The sequence below is a fragment of the Falco cherrug genome, chromosome 3 (genome assembly GCF_023634085.1).
Source record: "Falco cherrug isolate bFalChe1 chromosome 3, bFalChe1.pri, whole genome shotgun sequence".
NCBI classification, from domain to species: domain Eukaryota; kingdom Metazoa; phylum Chordata; class Aves; order Falconiformes; family Falconidae; genus Falco; species Falco cherrug.
The window spans coordinates 88,463,616-88,486,981 of record NC_073699.1 but is presented as its reverse complement, the minus strand read 5'-3'; the positions used below and the strand labels follow the sequence as shown (position 1 = coordinate 88,486,981).

At 41.0% G+C, this 23,366-nt stretch overlaps 1 protein-coding gene across 9 annotated transcripts in view; it reads right to left on the bottom strand.

Annotated features, from left to right (window-relative positions):
* PTK2 (protein tyrosine kinase 2) overlaps positions 1-23,366 on the bottom strand; it is a 223,860-nt gene that overhangs the window by 111,942 nt on the left and 88,552 nt on the right. For 8 of the 9 annotated variants that reach the window (XM_055703764.1, XM_055703765.1, XM_027809156.2 and 5 more), the window contains 2 exons: positions 19,548-19,774; positions 7,689-7,855 (listed from right to left, as the gene is read on the bottom strand). In XM_055703764.1, the coding sequence (XP_055559739.1) occupies positions 7,689-7,855; positions 19,548-19,742 (362 nt within the window). In that variant the 5' untranslated portion in view covers positions 19,743-19,774. Of the gene's footprint in view, positions 1-7,688; positions 7,856-19,547; positions 19,777-23,366 lie in introns of those variants that run through there. The other variant, XM_055703766.1, reaches the window with a different exon arrangement.

Sequence of the window (23,366 nt, the reverse complement as noted above, 5' to 3'; positions counted from 1 at the left end):
AGCTGTGGATGCCACATCCCTGGCAGTGTTCAAGGTCAGGGTTGGATGGAGCTTGAGCAACCTGATCTGGTGGAAGATGCCCCCACTCATGGAAGGGGGCTTGGACTACATGATCCCTAAAGGTCTTTCCTAACCCAAACTGTTCTCTGATACAATGACACAGACAGGTAGGTATACAAAAAAATATACAAAGTCACAATTAAGATAAACTCTCAAAAAATCTAATTTGGGAAGGCACAGTCACCTTCTGTTGCTGTTCATCATTTACATTTAATGATATATAGCATTTATCTAGTTTTTCAGTAAAATTTTAGATATAAGCCAAATAGTACCTGCAGGTGTTAAGTGCAAAGGCGAGAATGCAGGGTGAGCACACTGCCCAGAAGCAGAAAAGCAAAGCCTGCCCTATTGCCTGCTTCTGCCATATGCCCTCAAATCTACTGCTGAACACCACTGCAGAGACTGATAAGGAATAAGACAAGTCTGTGTAAAAAAATTACTTGTTTGCAGTGTTTGGGGCAATATAACACAGTGCATTTTAGTTGTCTTTCTGCATTTTAAGATTAAAACCACCTCTGTTCTCTGAGCTGTTCTTATTGATTCCTCATCATTTCCCAGATGCACTTTCTCCTGCTATTCTCCCCTCATTCTTTATCTGTTTCTATCCAGATTCCTCTGTGGCAGCAAGTTCTAAGCCTTGCTGCATGAAACAGTAAGCAGGAAGAAAAAAAAAATTTTAAAAAATAAAACTATTATTAAAAAGTGAAGATCGGACCTTCGAGCAAGAAAAAGTTGACTGACATGACACTTGAAGGTGACTGGGTAACTGATTATCCACATTGCAGTATCCCCTAGCTAATTAAAACACAATTTCATCCTTTCCCATTGGAGCTGCACTTTGTCAGATCACTGGCTGTTAATACAAAATGTGGCACCTTTTTTATTATTGTTCTCATTAATCTTTCCAAGGGACTGGCAAACACATAGCAGAAGCTGACATGCAACTCAAGGGTATTAGCAGCACAAATAAGAATTTATAAACCAAGACAGTTAAGTCAACCAAGGAAAGTTTGTATTCTTGCAAACCAACACAGGCCACACTCACTTTCTTGGGTGCAAAGCTACAGCCTTACCTGAATGAACGTCTACATACATGATTTGTGTACAAGACACAATACCAGCCCACAGTGCTTCTAAGGACACGTAATGGACAATATGTTTTCAGTGATTTCAAAGCAAAGAAGACTGAGTGTACCTGCTGTACTGGGTGCCCGTGCCCCGGCAGCAGGGTGGCCTCTGCGGGCCAGGGCTGCCCCGGTCCGGCCCCAGCGCCCCCCCGCAGGGCACAGCTGAGCCCCTCAGCCAAGCCGGGGGCGCCGGGGAGCGGGGACACAGGTTTCCGCAAGGGCCACGGGCGGCCCAGGCCGAGGAGGAGGCAGCCCAGGGGGCAGCGGCAGCAGCGGCAGCCCCAGCCCGCAGCAGGAGGAGGGCAGGAGGTGCCGCAGGCCCGGAGCAGGGCTCCCCTGCAGCCCTGGCGAGCCCCCGCCGGGGCAGAACCCCAGCCTGCAGCCCGGGGAGGGCCCCAGGCCGCAGCTGGGGGCTCTGTCCTGCAGGAGCTGCGGCCCTGGCGAGCCCCGGCGGGAGCAGCGGGTCCCTGAAGGGCCGCAGCCCGGGGCAGGGCCCGCGCTGGCGCAGGGAGACGGGGCAGGAGGCGGGAGCGGGGCTGAGGGGCTGGCACGGGCTGACACACAGCACGGCACGGCACGGCCCGCGGGGGCAGAGGGGCCGGGAGCCGGGGGGGCAGCTGGGATCCGGGAAGAAGCTGAGGAAAAAGGTGTCTTTTTTAATGTTTGTATTTTTCTCTCACTACCTGAATCTACTTTAGCTCGCAATACATTAAGTTTATGTTCCTGAATTTGGGTGTTTTGCCTGTGACCATACTTGGTAAGTGATCTGTCTTTGTCGTTGATACACAAGTTTTCTCATCCCATTTTCTCCCTCTGTCCTGTTGAGGAAAAGGAATAGGAGAGGGGCTGGGTGGGGGTCTGGCAGCCAGCCAAAGTCAACCCACCACAGGGGTATCAAGTACCTGACCAAGGGGACCTTCTAAATCCTGGAAGAGAAATGTTATGATTCAATTCAGATGGTTAAGACATCTTATTTTAAAAACAGATACTGAAGATGGGGTTGAATTTTCACACTATACAAATTATAAACAAATATTGTCTAACTACTGGTAGTCACTCCACACCCCTTCTTCTCCTATGTTTTAAGTCACCCTACAAGCCAAAATCAGAGACATTCAGGCCTGAAAAAAATGTGTATGGAACTGATTTCAGACCCTCATTCAGCAGCATACATACTGTCTCACCTTGAGCTAGGCCAAGATATACTTGAACTACTCAAATAGTTTGTACCCCTCACTACAAGAGGGACACTGAGGTGCTGCAGCACGTCCAAAGAAGGGCAATGAAACTGGTGAAGGGTCTAGAGAACAAGTCCTATGAGGAGCCGCTGAGGGAGCTGGGGTTGTTTAGCCTGGAGAAAAGGAGGCTGGAGAGAAGGGATGAGGAGGGGGACGATGACACACACCTTGTTGCTCTTTACAACTACTTGAAAGGAGGTTGTAGTGATGTGGGTGACGGTCTCTTTGCCCAGGTAACAAGTGATAAGAACAACAGGAAACGGCCTCAAGTTGGGCCAGGGGAATTAGGAAACATTTCTTCACCAAAAGGGCTGTCAAGCATTGGAACAGGCTGCTCAGGGAAGCAGTTGTGTGACCATCCCTGGAGGTATTGAAAAGATTGTGCAGATGTGGTGCTTAGGGACATGGTTTAGTGGTGGACTTTGCACTGCTAGGTTTACAGTTTGACTCAATGATCTTAAAGGTCTTTTCCAACCTAAATGATTCTATGATCACGTGATTCTAAGATGTAGACCACCTTTACTCACTGAGATTAAAAAAAAAAAGAAAAAAAAACCAACCTCTATTTTACAGGGACTTGTCTTCTTAACTGAGAAGCCATGAGAAGTATTGCTTTTTGTAATAGGATCTTATAAGAAAATCAGGTAAGGCAAAACAGCTTGGCTGGGACAGTGACTGAGAGTGACCTTCATTACCTATTTATAACCTAATCTCCGACTACGCCTAGGGGAACGAAGAAGCTGACTTCCAAAGGCCAACTCTAGGACGGGCTTCATTTTCAATATCCTCTATATCTACTGTCTTTGGAATGCAGCCATCTGATCACAGAATCACAGATAAGGATGAGTCTCTTTCTCACGAACAAGGTCTGCTTTCAGAGCAAGTATCCCAGCTGACGATCACCTGGAACACCACTATTCTATACTTTGAGTCTGCAGCTATACTGGGGTACAGAAGCACTCTAACAGACACTATGGGCCTCCACTCAGATCTGCAGAGAGGTGGGCATTAACAGTTAACAAGCTGTACAGTGAAGTGACTGTCCACAGCGTTGCATACACTACTGAGCTGTTCTAGGAGGTTTCTTATGAGTAACAGGCACTACCTGGGCAGTTGTTGGAGCCAAAAAAAGCAAGGATGATCTACTCCTTAACGTTTTGTCGCACTGAAAGAAATAACCTCCCTCACCAGTCCCACCCACAGGTGGCTTCCAAAATGTTCTGATTCAGTTCAGATCAACAAATAAATAACCAGAAAGGAGAAAATGGGAACAAAAAGGGCAGACAAAGGAGGAGCCTTGTATGAATTTAATGAACTGAATCAGCTCACTGAAGGATTAGATAAGCATTAAGGCTCACAGAAAAAAAAGGAAAAGGACTGGATAACGAAGCAAGAGGGGAGATGGCAGACACTGGAGAGGAGAGGTACAGAGCCATTAGATCAACTTAGTCAACTCATTAAGTCATTCTACAGGTGGTCTGGGCTTTGTGTCAGTACCAAGGCATTTGTATTGCACATATCAAAACTTATAGTACAGAACCACTAAGAACTGCAGCTTCCTTTGGGGCATCTTCTACCTGTTAGTGCCAAAGCATAAATGACACCTGGTTACAAGGACCTGCTTTACCTACAAACCTTAACTATAACACCAGAAGGTGTGTACCCTGTTGGGAACAGTGTGTTCCAACACATACAGTTTGTTACTTGAACCTCTTGGTATTTCCCTTGTGGGACAAAAAAGACCGGCAAACGGAACAGTGCTTTGACACATACCATTTTTAGAGACAGAAAGTATAGCTGCTGTTGACGGCTGTTTAAAGCTCAGTGTAACAAAAAATGATGAGGGTTGATGCTATCTGTGATTTAAGAGTCCCACATCCTGCTAACCCTAGTTCACCTAGCTGTAACAGAGGTAAAGATGAAGGTTAAGGGAGGAAGGCTCCTTCACCTTTCTCCTTCATGCCCTTGGAAACATCCATACACTAAAACTAATAATACTACTAAAAGTCAAGAGGAATTTCTTCATTAAAAAGTAAGTTTAAACATATGCCTTGCTAGCATAAACCCCAAGAAACCGGATGCAAACAAATCCACTCCAGTCTTTATTGCCTTCCCATTAAAAAGCCCTAGGATTTTGTTTGTTTGTATTTCACCTGCCATCTGGGATCATCTCCCATGCCCAGGTAAATCCTTAAGGAACAATTAACAATTTATGCTACTGTAAGATAAATCTAACAGCAGCAGTGTTACTGGAATTCAGTAATGAATAAAGCTCTCAGACTGCATTTGGAAGACTACAGTTATTCCAAAACAACTGCATGGAATTACACTCAAATTATACAATGCTTTCGTAGTGCTAAATCCTGCGTAACTCAAAGAAATAAGACTGTATTACCCAACATGACATAAACCACAGCAGACTAAAATACTTATTTCCTGAACAATCTACTACAAATAAGCAAGCCGTTCCAGTAATTACAACTCTGATCACTTTTGGCACCATGATTTAGACGCATTTGGAATTTTCTGGTGCTGGAAGGAATTATCTTCATTGCCAGACAATAAAATAAAATGGAAAAAGGATATTTGATTTGATAGAGTTAACTAGCATGAATGTTCTTAAAGTAAACGTACAGTGAAGATACAGGCACAGTCAATACAAGGCTTCTATCTGACCTTTAGCATCAATTTTACTTTGTAGGAAAAAAAACAGAGTATTAGGTCTTTACTGATTTTTATTTAAAACAAACAAGCAAAACCACCAGGAGATAGTTCAAACCTTCTGCTATCTCATGCAAAATACAAAGCTTTTTATCACAAGAAGGTGGTCAGGGAACTATATAAAAGCAAATGTGAGGATGAGAAAAAGACTTCCAGTAAACAATTATTTCCTGTTCATCTTCTGCAACATAACTGAAGTTATCCACTGGCAGTTTGGCAAAGCTAAACTGTGTGTCTCCTGCAACTGAACTGCTGGGAAGAAAATTTGAAGTGACAGAATTTTGGGTGACCTTGCCCTGAAGTCCACTATTATTCATCCTTCCTAAGCTCTAACTGCAGCTATACCATCTGACCAGAGTCATAGCCCTATTTCTCCCCTTCACTAGCACTTTCTCTGCAGGATTATAAACAAGTACAGCACCAAACAAAGGCTGCATATACAGGAGACTGACTTTATTCTGGTAACTTTTGCGTCTAACCTACTGACAATCAATGTAACTTCTAGTATCTGGATTAGTCCAGGAAAACATCTGAGATCTAATTTCTGAACACTGTGGACATACAGCCCTTTCAATTTAGACGATTAAAATAAAATTAATCAAATGAGAGGCAATTACTGGTTTATTAACACTATAGGAAGCTTTTAATTTAAGAACCACTCCAAGACTTCTCCCGCTTTACTAATCTAAATATTTTTACAAGTACTGTCATGTGATCTTAAACACTTTGTGTTATGGTATTACAAGTATGACAGCAGCGTTTTGATTATGCATAGCAAATCTCTATGGGTTTAAAAGGTATGTCAGGCAGCATGTATTCAATAAAACATTAAATGACACTCTGGAAAGGTATTGAATAATTTACATCTTATCATAGCTCTTCCATGGGTATTTTATACAATTCCTTTCCACAAACTTCAAAACAGTATCTACTTCTGCTTTTAAAACTAATTAACTTTGTTCTGCAATATGTACAGTGCAAGTTGTACCACCTAATAAAAACTGAACTGACACTTGTATACTATGTAACAAATTTCCACAGCATCAATTATTCACATCTTATATGCAGCACTACTATCATGGAGAAGATTCAGGAAACCCCTACTTCCTAAACTGTGATTTCACAGTATTGTCGATGAAAAATTTTATGTGACATACAAAAGCGAAAATATTGATGCACATCCTAGAAACACTAAAAGGTAACATGCATAGAAGAGAATGTGCAACATTTCTGAAACTTAAGTTTTAAACATTCCTAATTTGTTTGAATTTGTTGCATTTGTTAAAATCAGGTCCCTAAATAAAATTTATAAACTGAAGATTGCCAACTTGGCATTTGCTAGTATGTCACAACTCCATTTGCAAGAAATTAAATATATTTACAATAATTTTGCAGAAGATATGTATAGCCTTTAAAATACCTAGCAACTTCTGCACAAATTGCTGTTACGAATATAAACCGTAAAAAGACATGCACAAACCCCCTGTAATGAACTAGTAATCACAGTAATCTACTGTTTTGTGTTCCCACACGACTTTAGTACTATACTTAGTTTAATGAAATTTGAAAACACTGAGCTCCGCATCTTCTCTAGTAGACTACTGTGTCTTTCTACTAATAAATGTTAGTTTCCTCGTGTCTTCCCCACCAGGGAAATGGACAGTCTTTCCCTCACTCCTCTCCAGCTCACATCCTCTCCTAAGCATACACCATCAGCTTACTCTGCTAAAAAGCTGAAGAAAACTCAACCTTCATCAGAACGTAGGTCATACCGCTACTTTCAGCCAGCTAACCGGTATCATAAAAATATCTCAGCAAATGCACCTAGGCTACAAAAACAACCCCAAAATTCTCCGGTTACCTTTCTATTGTTCATTTCTCCTAGTACAACTGGAAAAGATCCCAGTTAGAAGAAAGGCAAGTGTCACTTGTCACTCTGGCCCTCAATTCATTACCCAATATAGTTTTACAACTGAAAATTTTTACAACAGAGGGATAAACTGATCTATTCACTGCATTTCACTCTTTCCAAATCACCTCTCTCCTACCTAGTCTATTTTAAAATACCGCCAGGACTTAACAATGTCTTCTTGGTTTTATTTAAATAACAAGATTTATCCTTTTAAAATTGCAGCAGTGTGATTATACCACAGATAGGAATAGCATTCCTGTCCTAAAACTTTTAAGGATGAGAAAACCTGAGATGGTGCTGGTTTACTAGGCATACCACAAGTATTGCATATTTTCAGGACAAACAAATAGGAGATTTCTGCTCCTGTTTTGCGCCTCCTCTACATCCCAGGTTACACATGTCTGTTCTCTTCAGTTTGCAGGAAACCCCTTACACCAAAAAAACCTTAAAGCAAAAACAAACACTGCTTACAGCTCTTTGTGAAAAGTTTTGTGGTTGTTTCCCCCCTCCCACGCCATTTCATCACCTCTGTTCCACCACAAGACGATCTTCCTTCGTAAAGGCATTTTTAAAGACAAGGCAAAAAGACTTGTATGACTATTTTCACACTGAATAGATTTACACTCTTACTTCCATTCTTCTGGAGGGTGGGCTAGTTCAAATTTCTCTCTCACATTGGACACCCCCATGTCCAGGTGTAGCCAGTGAACCTCCTCAGACTGCAGATGACTGAGCCGTAACCCATAGCAGGCCACATTTTTCACTTTATGACTGTCCACAATCTTCTGAATTATGCCCTAAAACAGAGAAACATACACTCCTTACAAGCCGTAAAATACAACATATATATATTTTAAATATTATAATACCCTACATAAAATACTAAGCAATAAATCAGGTATCACTTTTATTAAGAATACTAAACACGTTCAATTGTAAGCTATATTTTAATCATTTACAACTTCTGAAGTTTTACTAGCACGGCTTCACAAAACATCAGTAAATGCATCTCCATGCACCTTGCCAGAATTAAGCCACTCTTTCCTCTATGTAAAACAGAGTAACATAAAAGCCAAAATATAAAAAGCGTTATTAGTGGATGAAAGCAATTTGCTATTTTTTTTAAAAAAAAAACCACCACACACCCCAAACACCCAACAAAATGAAAACACTAGCAGACTTTAAACGTCACTCTTCATCTACAACTGGAAAATCATCTTAGACTTTTATCCGATTTAGTGCCCCAACAGCCAGGATTTGGTAGGTCACAGTCACAACTTCTTGGTTTCCTTCCCCCTCTCCCCCCCACTCATTCTCTCCTGAGATTCAACACAGATCCCTTATAAATGAGTCAAGAGACAATTATTTGGGAAGATTCTCAAACAAAACAAATGTCTGCTTGTTTGTCTTGAGGTAAATTTCAGTCTGAGCATCTCTTAACGAAGAAAAGAACTTTTCAAAAAAACCAGAACAGACTGCCATTTCCCTTCCACATTACATGTTAGGAAAGTCTAACGGGCGGTAACTAGAATTCAAATGTGTTAGTAGATCACAGATTAGCAACCTTTCAGGCGCAGTGTGCCAGGCTGTCCTGCTCTTATCCAGATTAGAAAGTCAGCAGGAGATCAGAGTTGCTGCCTCACAACCGGGTAGAAGGGAAGGCTTGTCTCTGCAAGGCAGCAGATGCCTGCCGGTAGAGTTTAATGCTCAGCAGGAGCATGGGCTATCTCTGCTCCCAGACACTTCTTTCAGGAATTCATAGTCCTTCGCTTCTGATCCTGCAATGGTCTGAAAGTTTCCTACTGAAAATGCTCGTGTGTGAGTGTGCATATAGATATATACACATACACATGCACATATATACACACACAGAAGCACAAGCTGCCAATTCTTGCTCAGAATTTCAGAAAACATCAACACATAGCCAGTGGTAAGTACTACAGGAGCCAGAGCAAAAGTTTTTTTTACAGGATGACATTGTTTTCACAAAATTTATTGTTTTATATCCCCGAGAAATCATGTAAGACCCTGATTCTGTAAATTAAGCAAGAAAAAAAACTAACTGCAGAACGAGAATTATGGAAGCACTGAATTTGAATAGAGGGGGAAGCTGACACGTGTGGGAGTGGAATCATGCTTTTGGTGAGGTGATACTGAGCTGTTAGCTCAGCTCACATATCTTACCGAACTGCAACCTTTAAATAATCCTCCAGAAGCAATACAGTGCATGGTGAAAAGTAAAAAAAATAAATATAATAAAACAAACAAAAACCCAAACAAAACCTTTCAAGCCTACAAGAGGATAACACAAGCCCTGTTAAGTTCATGGAGTCTGAGTCAGAAGAGGTTCCATCAAGCCCAGCAGCCTGTCTCCAACAGCAGTGGCATGAACCTCCTCAGGAGCATCATATGCTTCAGTACCAGTAGTGTCTCCCAATACCCTCATCTTCTTCCATGCCCAGGAGTTGGCCCTCCACTGCTAAGTGGATGGCAAGCCCAAACTTGAAGTACAATGGACACAAACAACAAAGCATGCAGGATGCTTGCGGAGGACTAGCATGTGGGAGGGAGACTTCAAAACACACTGGCAAATCAAAGTTTTCAAGTGGCACTACCAGCTGGCAGCACCACACAGAATAACCAGCAACAGCTGAGTCCTGACAACCAGAAGGCACTCAAGTGGCTGGGACAAATATCTGATGCAAATCTCCCTGCAGGTATGTTGGTAAAACAACTGAAGGAAAAACTACAGTGGTCACAGATGGATACTGGGCAAAATGTGACACCACGCAAAGAGACACCACCAGGCAAGCACATGTGACACTTTCCCCATGCGACACTTCCCCTACGTGCTCTCCTAGCCTCTATTTTTATCCAATTATATTTCCTGACCCAAGCATTGTTTCTGTCACTAGTCAACCTTCAATGAAACTCTTCCAGGTACTCATCCTGTCTCCTCTTAAAACAGTTAAGTTTTTGCAACCTTCCCCAGCAAGTTCCAAAGGTCTATTGTCAGGTCAGTGAATGCTTTTAAATTTTAATTAAACATATTGAGCACAGCTTATAAAAACTGCTTGTTTGTTTCTTGCCTGTATTTAAGGGTCTTTGTATCAAATACTGCAAAGGAGTACAGTTGCCTGTATCCCAGGAAACACATAACAACCACGAAGTACTCTCAGAAGTGACAGAGGCACATTTAACCTCTCCTTTACCCAAAGGACAATCTCTGCTTAGTAAAGCCTAACATTCTGGCAGTCACGCTCTGCTCTGAAGTGAACACTGCCAGCTTTTCTATGTGCATGCAAACAGAAGAGATTAATTCATTTTCATCTCTTCCTGCACTCTGCACAGAGTACATAACATGCAGTGTTTGTTTTTGGAAATCCACCCTTTTCCGTGTCTCTGACACTGTCAGTTGATAATGAAAATGGGGGTGCATGTTCTTAATCGATGGTTAAGATGCTGTGTTAAGACATGGCTTTGAAAAGAAAAAATATTATGCCAAAAATTATCTACGACCATGAACTACCAAGAAAACTGATGTATAAGGCTCAGCTGAAACCATTAGTATTGACTCAGGAAAGAATCAAGCCAGGCATCTCAGAGCCTCTTTAACATTCAGGCTGGGGTTTCAAAAGAACTGAAGAAATCATATGCCTTAATTCCCACCAAAAGCGAGTGAGATTTTTAAGCCTCTATCCTTCCTATATCACCGATCAATTCTAAACCTATCACGGAACCAAAAGTAAATAATAATAAAAAAGTAAATTTATTTTCTAAATCATGTAAGAAAGGTATCCCACCTGCTCTGGCCAGGTAGTTGGTATCACCCCAAGATAATTATTAGCAACAATTACTACATACTGCAACTCAAGAAAAAGTCAACTTCAACATTAAGGTGGTAACAGCCTTGGTGCAATGGACGTCAAGTGCAAGTATTTGAAAATACATTCTAAAAACTTATGTACACCCAAAAAAGAAGTGATGCTTTATGCAAAACAAACGTTAAGTGGCTTCTCTTTTGTTTAGGAATGCTGCGGAGCTCATTCCAGATGCTAACAGACCATAGCCAGGATCAAAAAATGAAGAAATACAGAAATGCAGTGATTAAGACATGCAAAATGGCTGGTCTGCAGAGGAAGCCTCTCAAGCAAAACATCTGTTTGCTTATTTATTTTTTTACTAAGAAACCAGAGAAATTGGATTTTAAGACATTTAGAGCCACACCTTCTATCAAAATAAACCAGCACCACAACAGTGTGGTTCATGCAGCAACACAAACACGTACCGGAAGAAGCAGAGCATATAAACAGTATATAGTAAGTTCCCACACACTAGGACACGGTTTGTTTTATTAGGCTGCTATTTCCAAACGGTACAAGGTTAGTCTCCAAGACTTGCACTGGCACCACAGCCATAACCGGGTCAGTGTATTTAACTCCAGTGGGGTAGTAAACAACATGTTGAGTCTCCTCAGGTCCTGGACAGCCTCCACAGACCAAGTGGAGATGCTTGGAGTGTCAAACAAAGCCACTGCCATCACTCCAGGATGGGCGACAGCTTCTCTGTCTTTCATGGTCGCAAAGTTAGGAGCCTTGCCAGAAGCATGCCTGATGTTCTTTGTGGTAGTGATCAGAATGCTTAATCAGAAGTTTCCAGACAAACAATTTATCTGCTTAACCACTGCACAATAATGACGAAGATATCCTGCTGAGATGTCAGGACAATCTTTTAACTGGAAGCAAGCCAAAGAAATCTGAAATCTCTCCAGACTCTACTACAACCAGCCTTTTAGCTCAGGAAGCTCCTCAGATGCATTCTTGACTGGAAAATAAACAGGCAAAGAACACTGAAGTTTCAACCTGAACTACTTACAAGCTTGTGACCTCAAATTAATCACAGCTAGAAAAACTCATAGGAGAGCTTGACTCCAGCAGTAACCTACTTCAGAACAAGATTTCACTTTGTGTAAAAAAAGTGTGTTTGGCTGTACACAGGATACCTACAGGAATATAAATTTCTGTGAAGAGTTTTCATGTGTCTATTGTTATTCCCATAAATATCCTACAACTGTAAGAAAGTCACACAACCATATGCCAGTTGGATACTGTTTACTATAATCACAATGACCTTAATTTGGTTTCCAGAGCTAACATTTACAACCCAAACATAAAATAGGCTAGCACAGCTGAGCCGAAGAGAATGGGAAGCCCTTAGAGGAAGTTCCTATCAGTAACAGGTAAGTGGTAGGTCACCTTTCCCTCCCTTTAACCCAGAGGGAAGGCGGGGAAAAAGTTTTTTCAACAGCTAGAAAGCGGGATAGCACTAATTTTTACTCATCTGTCTAAAGAACCCACAGATATTCAACCCAGCTATTTTGAAAAATAGATTAAAGGTTGTCCTAAATTAGGAGAATGTGTCCAGAAACAGAATTTACAGTACAATGTATTTAGGAGGCTGTTGAAAAATCAACACAGACCAGAGAAAGGCAGAAAGGCACAGGATACCCTAGGCTCTCCCAGTATATATCAATAATACCCTGTGTTTCTGTAAATGAGTGAAAATGAATTGCTTGCTTGTAAATTAACAAAGCTGATGTGCTACTATGAATAAATGGAAGTTGAAAAAATACACTCCCAGTGTGACTACAAACCTAATTTCCCTATTTAGTAGGAAGGAGAAAGTGTCTTGCACTAGAAAAAACTCATTTCAGTAGCACCTCTGACATAAGGACACTGTGTTAATGTTTGTGAAGCACTTCAAATATGTCAAACGTTATTTATAGATCAAGTTTTATAACTCCTAATGAGATATTTATATGGGGAGCTTAAATGAAAAGCTGAACAAAAGTAAACTACAAAGCTCTGATGCAAATCAATGTACAACTTTCATAAAGGAAAATTCTAGAATGCCGCTACAACATCAAAATGTGGGTTGTCCTCTGATGACACTACACCTGACATTGAAAGAGAAAAGCCCACATCCCTCTTTTTCTCATTAGCATGCTACTTTCTCTCTCCTGCACTGACCCAGCAAGCACATTTGTACTTCACATGATCAACTAGATTGGGGAACTGATTCAGCTGAACGCGAACTCTGCCACTGAAGCCCAGCAACAAGTATGTCTTGAAACTATTGCCTGAAAACACATTATTCTGGTGCCTAGGATTTAGTCACCTTGCAAGCCCAGAAATACCATCAACTCAAGCAACACATTCACGGAAGTGCCTCAGCATCTTTCACACTTAAGCCATACACAGATCTGCCACCCAGAGCCCCTCTCCGCACCCACACGCAATTCCACTGGGAACCTTCAAGCGCATGCTGACAGTACTGTCAGAGCAGAGCTGGTACAGCTGTGCTTTCCGGTCTCCTTGGTTGAATCAGCAATTTTCTGATCCTACTGTACACTTCCCAAAGAAACTTAACAGTATTTTAAATGTTGGCAATGTTTAGTTTTTCAGAAGCTTAACATCCAGGACTCACGATCCCCTATCCTCAGTTGCACTTGCAAAGTCTAAGAGCTTCCTTGGATCCAGTACTTGTATGGTTAAACACTAATGCAGGATGTGCTGTTGACTTGAAGCCATCTATAGATCTAGGTGTTTTCAGGAAGATGTCAAAGGGTTATTCATATTGTTTTTTAAATGTTATTTCGTATGTGTGTGTCATCCAAGGATATAAAGAGTATTTTGCACAGGTAAAACAGGCATCAATCAAGCATTTTTTGCCTGCTATAATTAGTCTGATTACCACAGTACCATATACCTTCTTTCTTATACTGCTTACATTTGCAGGTCCTTAGTTTTGAGTTCTTGGTACTTTCTGCAAGTTCTCAGAAGGGAGGCACATACTAACTAACAAAAAAACTATGGCTTGTCACCTGCTACAATGCATGTAGGCATGCAGCAGAGGAAAGGAAGTGGGGGGGAAGGTAAATGGTACTTATTTTCCAGCTCTATCACTAGATCAGGCATGATTTTATACATTTCTACATTTATCTAATTGATGTTAGAAATCAGCGCACTCCAGTCTGCTTCTATATATCAAAAAGTTTCACTGCCTCAAAGCACATATATTACTGTATACATGTAGAAATTAGATTTGGATATGTAACCATTGCGGTATAAAGCAGACTCCTATAACACCAAAAATATTTACTTGGCATGGTTTTGAGTCCTGCTCACAAACTCCTTCCACAGAATTTGTGTGACCAACCTGCTACCACTGTATTATACCATCATAAGAACCTATTTTAAAAGAAAAACCCAGTAGATAAAAGAAGTTTCCTGTATAATACATTTGCATTCTCCTTTACAGATAGCAGTAGATACATTAGGAACAGCCCTACCACATACCCATTCCCCTATAATTATTCAACCTATCTGCTTGGTTTAGGAGGAACCCAAGAAGCAATAAAGCTTATCTGGCCCATTCAACAGTTGGAAAGCAGTGGGTTCAACTTCTGATAGTCAGAATCAGTATCATGTAGACCAGCTTCACTCCAGACTGGCCACAGCTACCTTTCATCCAGATACTGGGTCAAAATAAGGAGGGTCTGAAAAAGGGGAAGAGACCTGGAGGACAGAGATGAAGGTGAATGGGTGGAATCATGGCTACAAGTTAGTCATCTCAGCGACTGCTGTTAGACTGAGAAGTCCCTTGCCCTTTTCCAAGACATGCAATATCGTTCTTAACAAATGTCTGGAAACCAGGAATGCTGCAGTGGATGATGAGGGATGCTCATAAATAAGGCTTTAATATGCTATTCCCTGGTGGTGCAGTAACACTGCAGTGCCAGCACAGTCATTTCCTTTCTTCCCCCGGTCTTCTCAGTTGTGTTAGTCTGCAAGACGATGCAGCTAACAAAGCTGCAGAACTGATGTGGGTTAAAAACGACACTAAAACCGTCATTCATTTTAACTTGGACTGAGTTTGCCAGTCAGTCACAACACCTATGCCAGCACAACTAAGGTGGTAGAGTTAGAAAACAAAACAGCAAGGAAGCTAGCACAGCTGCCAGAAGAAATGCTTGTCTAACTAGGATATCAATTGAGTTGCAGACCTTCGCACTGGAGGCTTTTTCCACTCCACCACCACAAGCTGGATCTCCCATCAAATACGCAGGTCTCCTGTACTACTGGGTACAGCAACATGATACAGATTGAATGGGAGAGACAAACAGGAGAAAAGTAAGCAGCAAATACTAACACAGTAATGCAGTGTAATAAACTATTATAATGATGTTCTGGCTGAATGTGTTTCTGCCCTTCTCCTCCTAAAAAATTCAAATTAAGGAACTGACTGGAATATACAATGCACCCATGCCTCCCACCTATGAAAAATAAGATTCTGCAGATGGGTAGGGAAGCTGATGAATTTGCTTTGGGCTTTTTCCATGATGTAAGCATGGGAGACAGCCAAGGCATGCCCCTTGATTTCAAATTTTTTAAAGTTAGATATATCTTTATCCCTCACTAAGGATTATGTTCCCCTTTTTTTTGAGCTTTTTGAGTTCTTATTGTGTCAACATTAAAGAAGCTGACATTTCAGGGTGGTACTGCATAGAAACCAGAAAAAGACATCTGAATGATGAACAGGTTAAGAGAGCCCTGGACACCGTATCTTTATTTGTCAAAGACTTCTAACTATGCTTCTCCCTAGCTCCAGAAATAAGAAAAAAGCTGACAGCTAGAAGTTTTAATGTTATCTCTATCCCATTCTTGTTTTAGAAAGTCTTACAAAATTTTAAGAGAATGAATCTGTATGAGAATCAAGGTGTGATGCATGTCTGGCAATAACCTAGTTGCTTCAGATTTCTGGTTGTTATTTCCACATAAATAATGCCATCTTTACTTCTCACTACTATTCAAGAGCCAAGAATAAGCTTTAAGGGCTGGAAGTTTAAAAGAAGGTGTAAAGGATGCAAGCTGGGCACCCCTGGGGTGGGAATACAGACCACGGAGCAGAACTGCACCTCATCTATAAGGGCTCACACAAGGCTTCCAAATGTCTGTTTTCTAAAAAACCCAACTCTTCCCTACACCCTCAATCTGCTAAATGTAGTGCACTCATTTCTCTATCAAATATGGTTACAATTCTGCCTCAATTGCATCTTCTGAAACAAGAAAAGTGATTTACTTGTAACTGCTGATCAAGATGCGGTAGCAGTGTTTACTTTCAGGGCGCACTTGAGACCAAAGAAATTCCATCTCAGCAACACCCACCTACTTGCATGCCACACCTGAGGCTGTGAACAGGGCAGAGCAGGCCCTGCATCCTCTCCAACCCCAAAGCCTGGAAAACGCTCTCCGTGAATATGCACGTAGGCAGCCATACCAAGATAAACAACCTTTCTTTGGGAAATGCATAGCTATATATGCATTTGCAGCAGGAGACCACTGTTTGCACATTCATAAAAGCCTTTTTTGTTCTTTTGGTAATATCTTTCATACATTACCAAGGAAAAAAGGGTAAACAGAGCACACCAGTTCTTTGACACTCATGAAAGCATTTCTAAGACCTGAAAAGCTGCCCTTGAATCCACTGCAGAATACAGACTCATCACTCAGAGGAAACAGCTGCCTTTGAGGGACTAAATCCATCCAGAACAAGCTGAGGTCCACAGCCAGAAGTTCCCCTCAAGGCAAAGCCTACATATAGCCACGCTATTGTCTTGGTTGGATACGTCAAGTCCAATAGCAAGGAAATCATCTTTACTCCAGCCACTTAAAGAGACTCTTACAGACATCCAAGTTCTGTTCATCTCAGGTTAACACCATGAGTTTTTTTTAATGAAAAGGGTTTCCCTTCATCATAAGGATGCATACAGCTAAAGCACTGTTTCCACTCTACTTTTAGGAAGTCATAAACTATTTTTTTTTTTCTTTTAAAAGGGAAAAGGGCCTTTCCTCACTTCTCTGACTGTCAAACACATGTTTTCCATTGACAAAGACTGCTAGAAACAGAAGATGTTAGAAATCACAAATCAGGAAAGAAAACTCCACCCTTACTTTCCCTTGATAGCAGTACATTCCAAAATCTCCTCTGCTTTACCAGCAGAAATCGTTTTAATTGGCTTTTCTGGAGATTTCAGATCAAGTCTGACTTCTTTCGACTGCTGGAAGGGTTCCTCAGCTATCCCCCCAGAAGCTGTGCTAACCAGGGAGTAGTCTTGAAAAATCTTTTTTTTTTTTTAATTTTCCTTTTAATAGTGGAGGTGTCTCAAAGACATTCACCTCTGAATATTCTTACAGAGCTCTTCTGAAACAAGCCAAAGGCCAAACTCAACACTAGTCTCCTCAGTTTGTAATTCAGAAGAAATGGAATCTTAAATTATTCAGCTTGGTCAAACAGCAGTCATTCTAATGGAATGTAGGCTTGTACTCCAACAGCAGTTTACTGTTTCTAAAATAAATGTCAGGACAGTAGATCTTTACTACAGAGTACCTGCACATTCAACAGCCATTGCCCCAGTTTAACAAAATAAAAAAAAAAATAAAAAAATAACCACATTTGTTAAAACAACAAAGTTTAACAGCTACCCATCATATTCTTCCTCATCAGGAAAGAACAATACAAAAATCCCACTACATTTAGAAACAACCATCCAATTAAATGTGCATCTAAGAAAACTGAAAATTAAGGCAAGCTTCAAGAAACTGCTACTTGCCTATTGTTTTGATCCTGCTTTTACAAAAAAAGATGCCACATTTTTGCTTAAAATAAGGATGCATAACTGCAAATTGAACTCAGCACTGAACTTCTTAACAGGGACTGAAAGTTTTGGATCCTTAAAGCCCATAACCACAGGTATTTCTGAACTGGAGAAACCAGAGATGTAATCTCTGCTTCTGTTTTTCAAGTTTCTACATACTTTGGAAAGATAACCTCAATTTCAAGTACCACATAAAGAACCCTAAACATTCGTCCACAGTAGAGGCGTGCAAGGTTAAAAACATACTGAGACATAGTTTTTCTTCCCTCATACCAAGTAACGCACTTTATGAAACAAACCAATTATATTGGACATAAGTGATGCAGCAAAGAGGTTTCACGTGGCACCCAAAAACCCCCATTCCATTTAAAGTAAGTGTATACTATTGAGGATAACAATTCCCAGTGTTGCACCTCTAATCTGTCCGCTCACCAAGTCATCCCCAAACACAGGTATGAGCTTATTAAATTGGCAGGACAGATTTTCTTGATCACCAATGAAAATCCTATCACAGTCACAAGGTCTACTTCACTGAGGAATGGCTTTTCATACGCAGCCATGCTAGAAATGAAAACGTAGGGAAAGAAGAGAAAACATTCAAAACATTTGAAGTTTTTTTTTACTTTATTTTCTTTTGCACAAAGGAAACTTAACAGTGGGCAGGAGGAGACAACAGGTCTCCTTAACTCTGACAACTCTCTCCCTTCAGCAGATTAGAATAAGGCCTTGTACTGGAATTTGAATTATTATACGGAGAATACAAACATTGGAAGGAATGAGCAGATGGGAACCTGCTTCTACAGTAAGAACCTTACAGAAGAAAACAACCCCACACACCACCTACCACCATGCAAGATTCTGCTTTTGGAGGAAAATGAAAAACCAAGCAAACCAAGTTTTAAAAGCATTAGACACGTTAAATTGAAATTTATTTCAATTTAAATACCACAACACCTCAAAAATTGAAAGAGTAAGCGTAGCAAATGGTAAGCAAAGGTCTCAGCATTAAAGACAGTGTATGCTTTAGAACAAACACTGTTTTTTCATGCATACATAACATTTCTACATAGCTCAAAGATTACAGATACTTAGAGTTATTCTTTAAAATATCCCAACCTTTGAGGTTTTTTTGCATAGACTAATTGAAGGACAACATTGTAAAAATACAAGCAGCAGGTCACACTACCAGAGGAGAAGAAAACAGAGGGACTTGAGAGGAGGAAGGACTCTTCAGCTCAGTTTCCCAGCACTCTGGGAGAATGAATTTCCAACCAAGACTTTTTTTTTTTAAAAATCATGTACACATTACGTTTAAATATTTTAAACACGTAAATACACACATCTTACATTTAAACATGTAAAAAATTATTAATTTTCGCTTAAATATGAAAAATGTCATTTAATGTCACCTTCATCCCAGGTCTCATTCCTGCCATCCTGCCATGAGGTGTCACACAGACTTTTGAGGAGTAAAAGTGGTAAAGGTCAATCGACATATGTCAATATTGGTATCTAGACTGATAACCACTGTTCTGAATTTCAAATTTCAATTCTACAAAAACAGGGAGAGTTCTCATTTCTTTAAGATAATACAATCATACATCAAATTTTTCTGTTCTCGTTACTCGTGATATAAAACAGTTAAAGACGCTTTTAAAATAAACCACAAAACTTCTGTGTTTGTTTGCTTCCAGACTTCTACCTCCCATTTTTTGAGCATGCAGTTAACACTTAACCTAAAGATGGCACAAAAATGCTGAAGAGAGACTTACTCGGACATCAGTTGCATCTCCATGACGGATAATGCTGGCCCATGTTGTTGGTTCACTGCTATTTTCAAAGTAGTGAAAAACCTTTAAGACTCGTTCCATGGCCCCCGGGGAACGCTCCATCCCAGTACTGAGGTGCGTCTTTGCACTTGAACTTGGTGTATGATTCAAGTTTGGATCAAGGTAAGCTGCTGCCATGGTTTTGCTGGATGCTAGGTATCTGTCATATTCTAGGAAAGGGAAACAAAAAATAAATTAAGTTTAGTTATATCTGAATCTTACACTGAATCATACACAAAGCATCTACTGGAAATACATTAAAGACTCATTTTTAAAGACACTTAGTTGACTTTTTTGGAGTCCCCTCCTAAACAAACTATACCGCTACAAACATATAAAACCCACCCAGATGACTACCAGAGAAACTACAAGCCCCTTGGAGCAAGTGATCTGAATTTGAACACCACAATCATTAACGAAAGCATCATCTTTAGCAAGACTCCTTCCTTTACTTTCTCAGTGACTTAACCCAGGCCCCACCAAAACTTTCAAGACCAAATAGCGACATCCAGTTTCAACAGGAGTTCCTATCCCTAAAATCTATCAAGTCTGGTCTTGCAACAAGTCTCTAAAGATCAGCGTAAGGAAACCCTGACAGAGCAGTCACTGAACTGGGGGGCTCTACTAGGAAGCCTCACACCAACACCAGGCTCTCCTGTTTAATGCTAAGACAATGTCACATCACTTTCATGCTATTTTGGGAACCAGTGGGACTCAAAACCATCCACAGCCAAATTCATTATTCCCCGAGGAACCACTAAGAACACCACCGTTTCTCTTCTCATCAGCTACTAAATAAATGGCTAAGTTTTATCATCAATTAGCCCGGTTTCCAAGCAATTTCCAAGTCTGGTGGCAAAACGCATGGACCATGGTACAAGTCTGCATCTCAAAGAAAAAAAAAGAAAAAATTGCCTCTTGGCTACTGCTGCAAATTAGTCAGCCACAAGCAGATGGTGTCTAAGAAATAAATGCAGTAGAAAAGAAAAAGAGCAAACAATACCTCCTGCCTCGCCTGACAGTCTCAAGCATCATCCCAGTCTGCTGGCTGGAAAGAGCAAAGAACTGCAGGGCTTTGCTCCAGGGCTTGGGCAAGTGCACAGAGCTTTCTGTACCTCCTCCTCACAGCGAGCAGCCAGTGGGGAGGCAGTTTTGGAAATCTGGAGATGTTAAAAATAAAATAAACTTGATCTTTTTGGCATGGTACTCCAAATGCCTTTCTGGTAGTAAAGCTGGCCTGCAAAAGGGGGCTGGAGGAGTGAAACTGCCTCAGCACTGCTACTGAATGCCTGAGCCTTAGTTTACTTCACTGTGAGGCAGAAGGGACCCATGTTTCTAGCTAAGCTCCTATAACACCTGGCTGCCCCTCAACAGAGCTTCAGCCATCAATGTGCCACCCGCCATGGTGCTCTGCTGACCTTCCTGACACCTGGTTCAGGAAACTACTGGAAAAAAAGAAAAGACAGTTTGGTTTTCAGGGTTGGCTTAGTTTTACACCACAGATGCACAAGGTGCCACAGATGTTAAGATAAGCACACAGGAAGAGAAGCAGAAGCAGCCAGTGGTTGGGGGCAGGAGGGGAGACTATCTCCCCTCCAGCAGCAGCAAGCCACCATTCACCAGTAACATCAAATCACACCAGGAGCTCAGCTAACAGGAACCCAGCACCAGCAATACGAAGATTTGAAATCTTCAGATAACATTTGCTAGTGGCTGAAACAGGACTTGAAGTTTAACACAACGACCTGAAGTGCCTACCTTAATTCAGACCCGCAAGGTTGGGAGGAAACAGTATGTCTTTACCTCTTGAATAAATGGTTGAATTGCATTCATCCAACAGAACTCTGAAGAACTTAAAGTTAGAGCAGTATTGTGTCAGACAAAAGGCCTCCAATGTCCTGCCCTCAGGGAAGATGGTGAGAGCAAGCCAAGGAGAGGCTTATCCCAGACATTCCCCCAGCCTCTGATCCCTGAAGGACTCCCCCACCTGCCAAGTGCTAGCTTAGTTTCATATCCCTGTTGCCTCTTATCTGAAAACTCAAGAAACCATTATAGCTTTTGTACCTTGCTTTATAATTCTCTGTTTTGGCAATCAATACAAATGTATTAACCCAACCTTATGCCACATTAAAACCTTTACTCCTATCCACCCTACACCAACATACAGATCGGAAAATGCCAGGAACCTCTCTGCAACGCTGCTCCTGACTTATCCTCCCCAAAGGAGGTTGTGAGTTGTTTTCATATAAACCTTGACTTGAAAGCTGAAGCAGGTATAAGTATCTCCCCTGTGGCAGACTAACACCAAGATGACATGATCGTACGTGCTCCTAACTGCAGGGCTCCTCTCCTCTAAGATTAAAATAGCCATCATGAAACTCGGTGTCTGCAGGGTGGGGAGTTTCATCAGGACAAATTCATGCAGATGAAGCCCTTTAACAGTGCAACTGCTAGGCATGAAAAGGCAGTTTTCAGGCTCAGACATGGGCTGCTTAACTTCTGCATTATGTTCTGCCTCCTTCAGAAGAAGCTACCCTACCTCAAAGTCACTAGTAAAAATGTTAAACTGTATTTCAAGCACATGTATGCAAAAAGCAGGAAAATTTCCTACAAACCAAAGGAAGGAGAGCAATTTTTAAAGTAAAGGAGAACTAAAAGAAAGCATGCTTTACTATTAATTTGCCATATTTCATCCACTGAACATATGCACTCATCAAGTTTTATTTGGGAAAAAATACCGAAACGAGCATTTAGAAGATGTATGACCACAGACTCAATATGGACAATCTACATCCCTGGGGAGCAATAAACAGAAAAGGAATGAAAGACATCAGTTTCTACGTAGAGAAATGCACAGGCAGCATAACTTCAATGGACAGGCAAAACATTATTACAATTTTTTTCACATTCATTACATTGAGGGGGAAATGTGGAATCAAGCGTCAGACTGACTGTACTGGTACAAGGTATTGTCAGTTTTCACAAGGTTTTATGGGATAGAGGTTTTTAAAGGTGAATCATCCTTCCAAGCAAAATTAGAAAAATAGTTTTCCTTCAGAATCTGAACATCACTGGGTTCCTTACAACTTCTTTAAAAAAATCCTAATGCTTACTTTATAAGGTACCAAAAGGGCAATAAATTTGATTGCTCAAGGTACAGAACAGAATGCTGTATCCCTGCTTATGGACCTATTAACATTCCCATTAAAACCAGCCCCTGGGTTTGACTTTGTAATGTGACCGTAAAACTGCCCCAGGCTAAAACTCTGTAAAACATAGCTGCTCTTGATGCAAGGATAGTTAAACAACTATTTCACAAGATATGCTTGGTTGTTTAATGATACAAAGAAAGCTAAGATTACAAAACTAGGATGCTTGTTAGGGCTCTTCTAAATTCAGATCAGACTGGTTTGTAATCCTTCCATGACACATCTCAGTTTCAAAGAGCAGCTTTACTCCTCTTGGCATTAAATAGACAAGTGGTATGCTATGATGGAGCAGAAACAAGCTAGAGCCAACGAAAAGAAGGCTAAAAGAATGTAGATAAAGATTAGATATAAGAAATTTTGTACAATGAGGGTGGTGAGACACTGGGACAGGTTGCATCTGTGAATGCTCCATCACTGAAAGTATTCAAGGTTGGACAGGGCAACCTGATCTAGCAAAGATGTCCCGGCCCATGGCAGGGAGGTTGGACCAAGTGACCTTTACAGATCCCTCTCAATCCAAATCATTGTACAGTTCTACATTGTGTATGGAGAC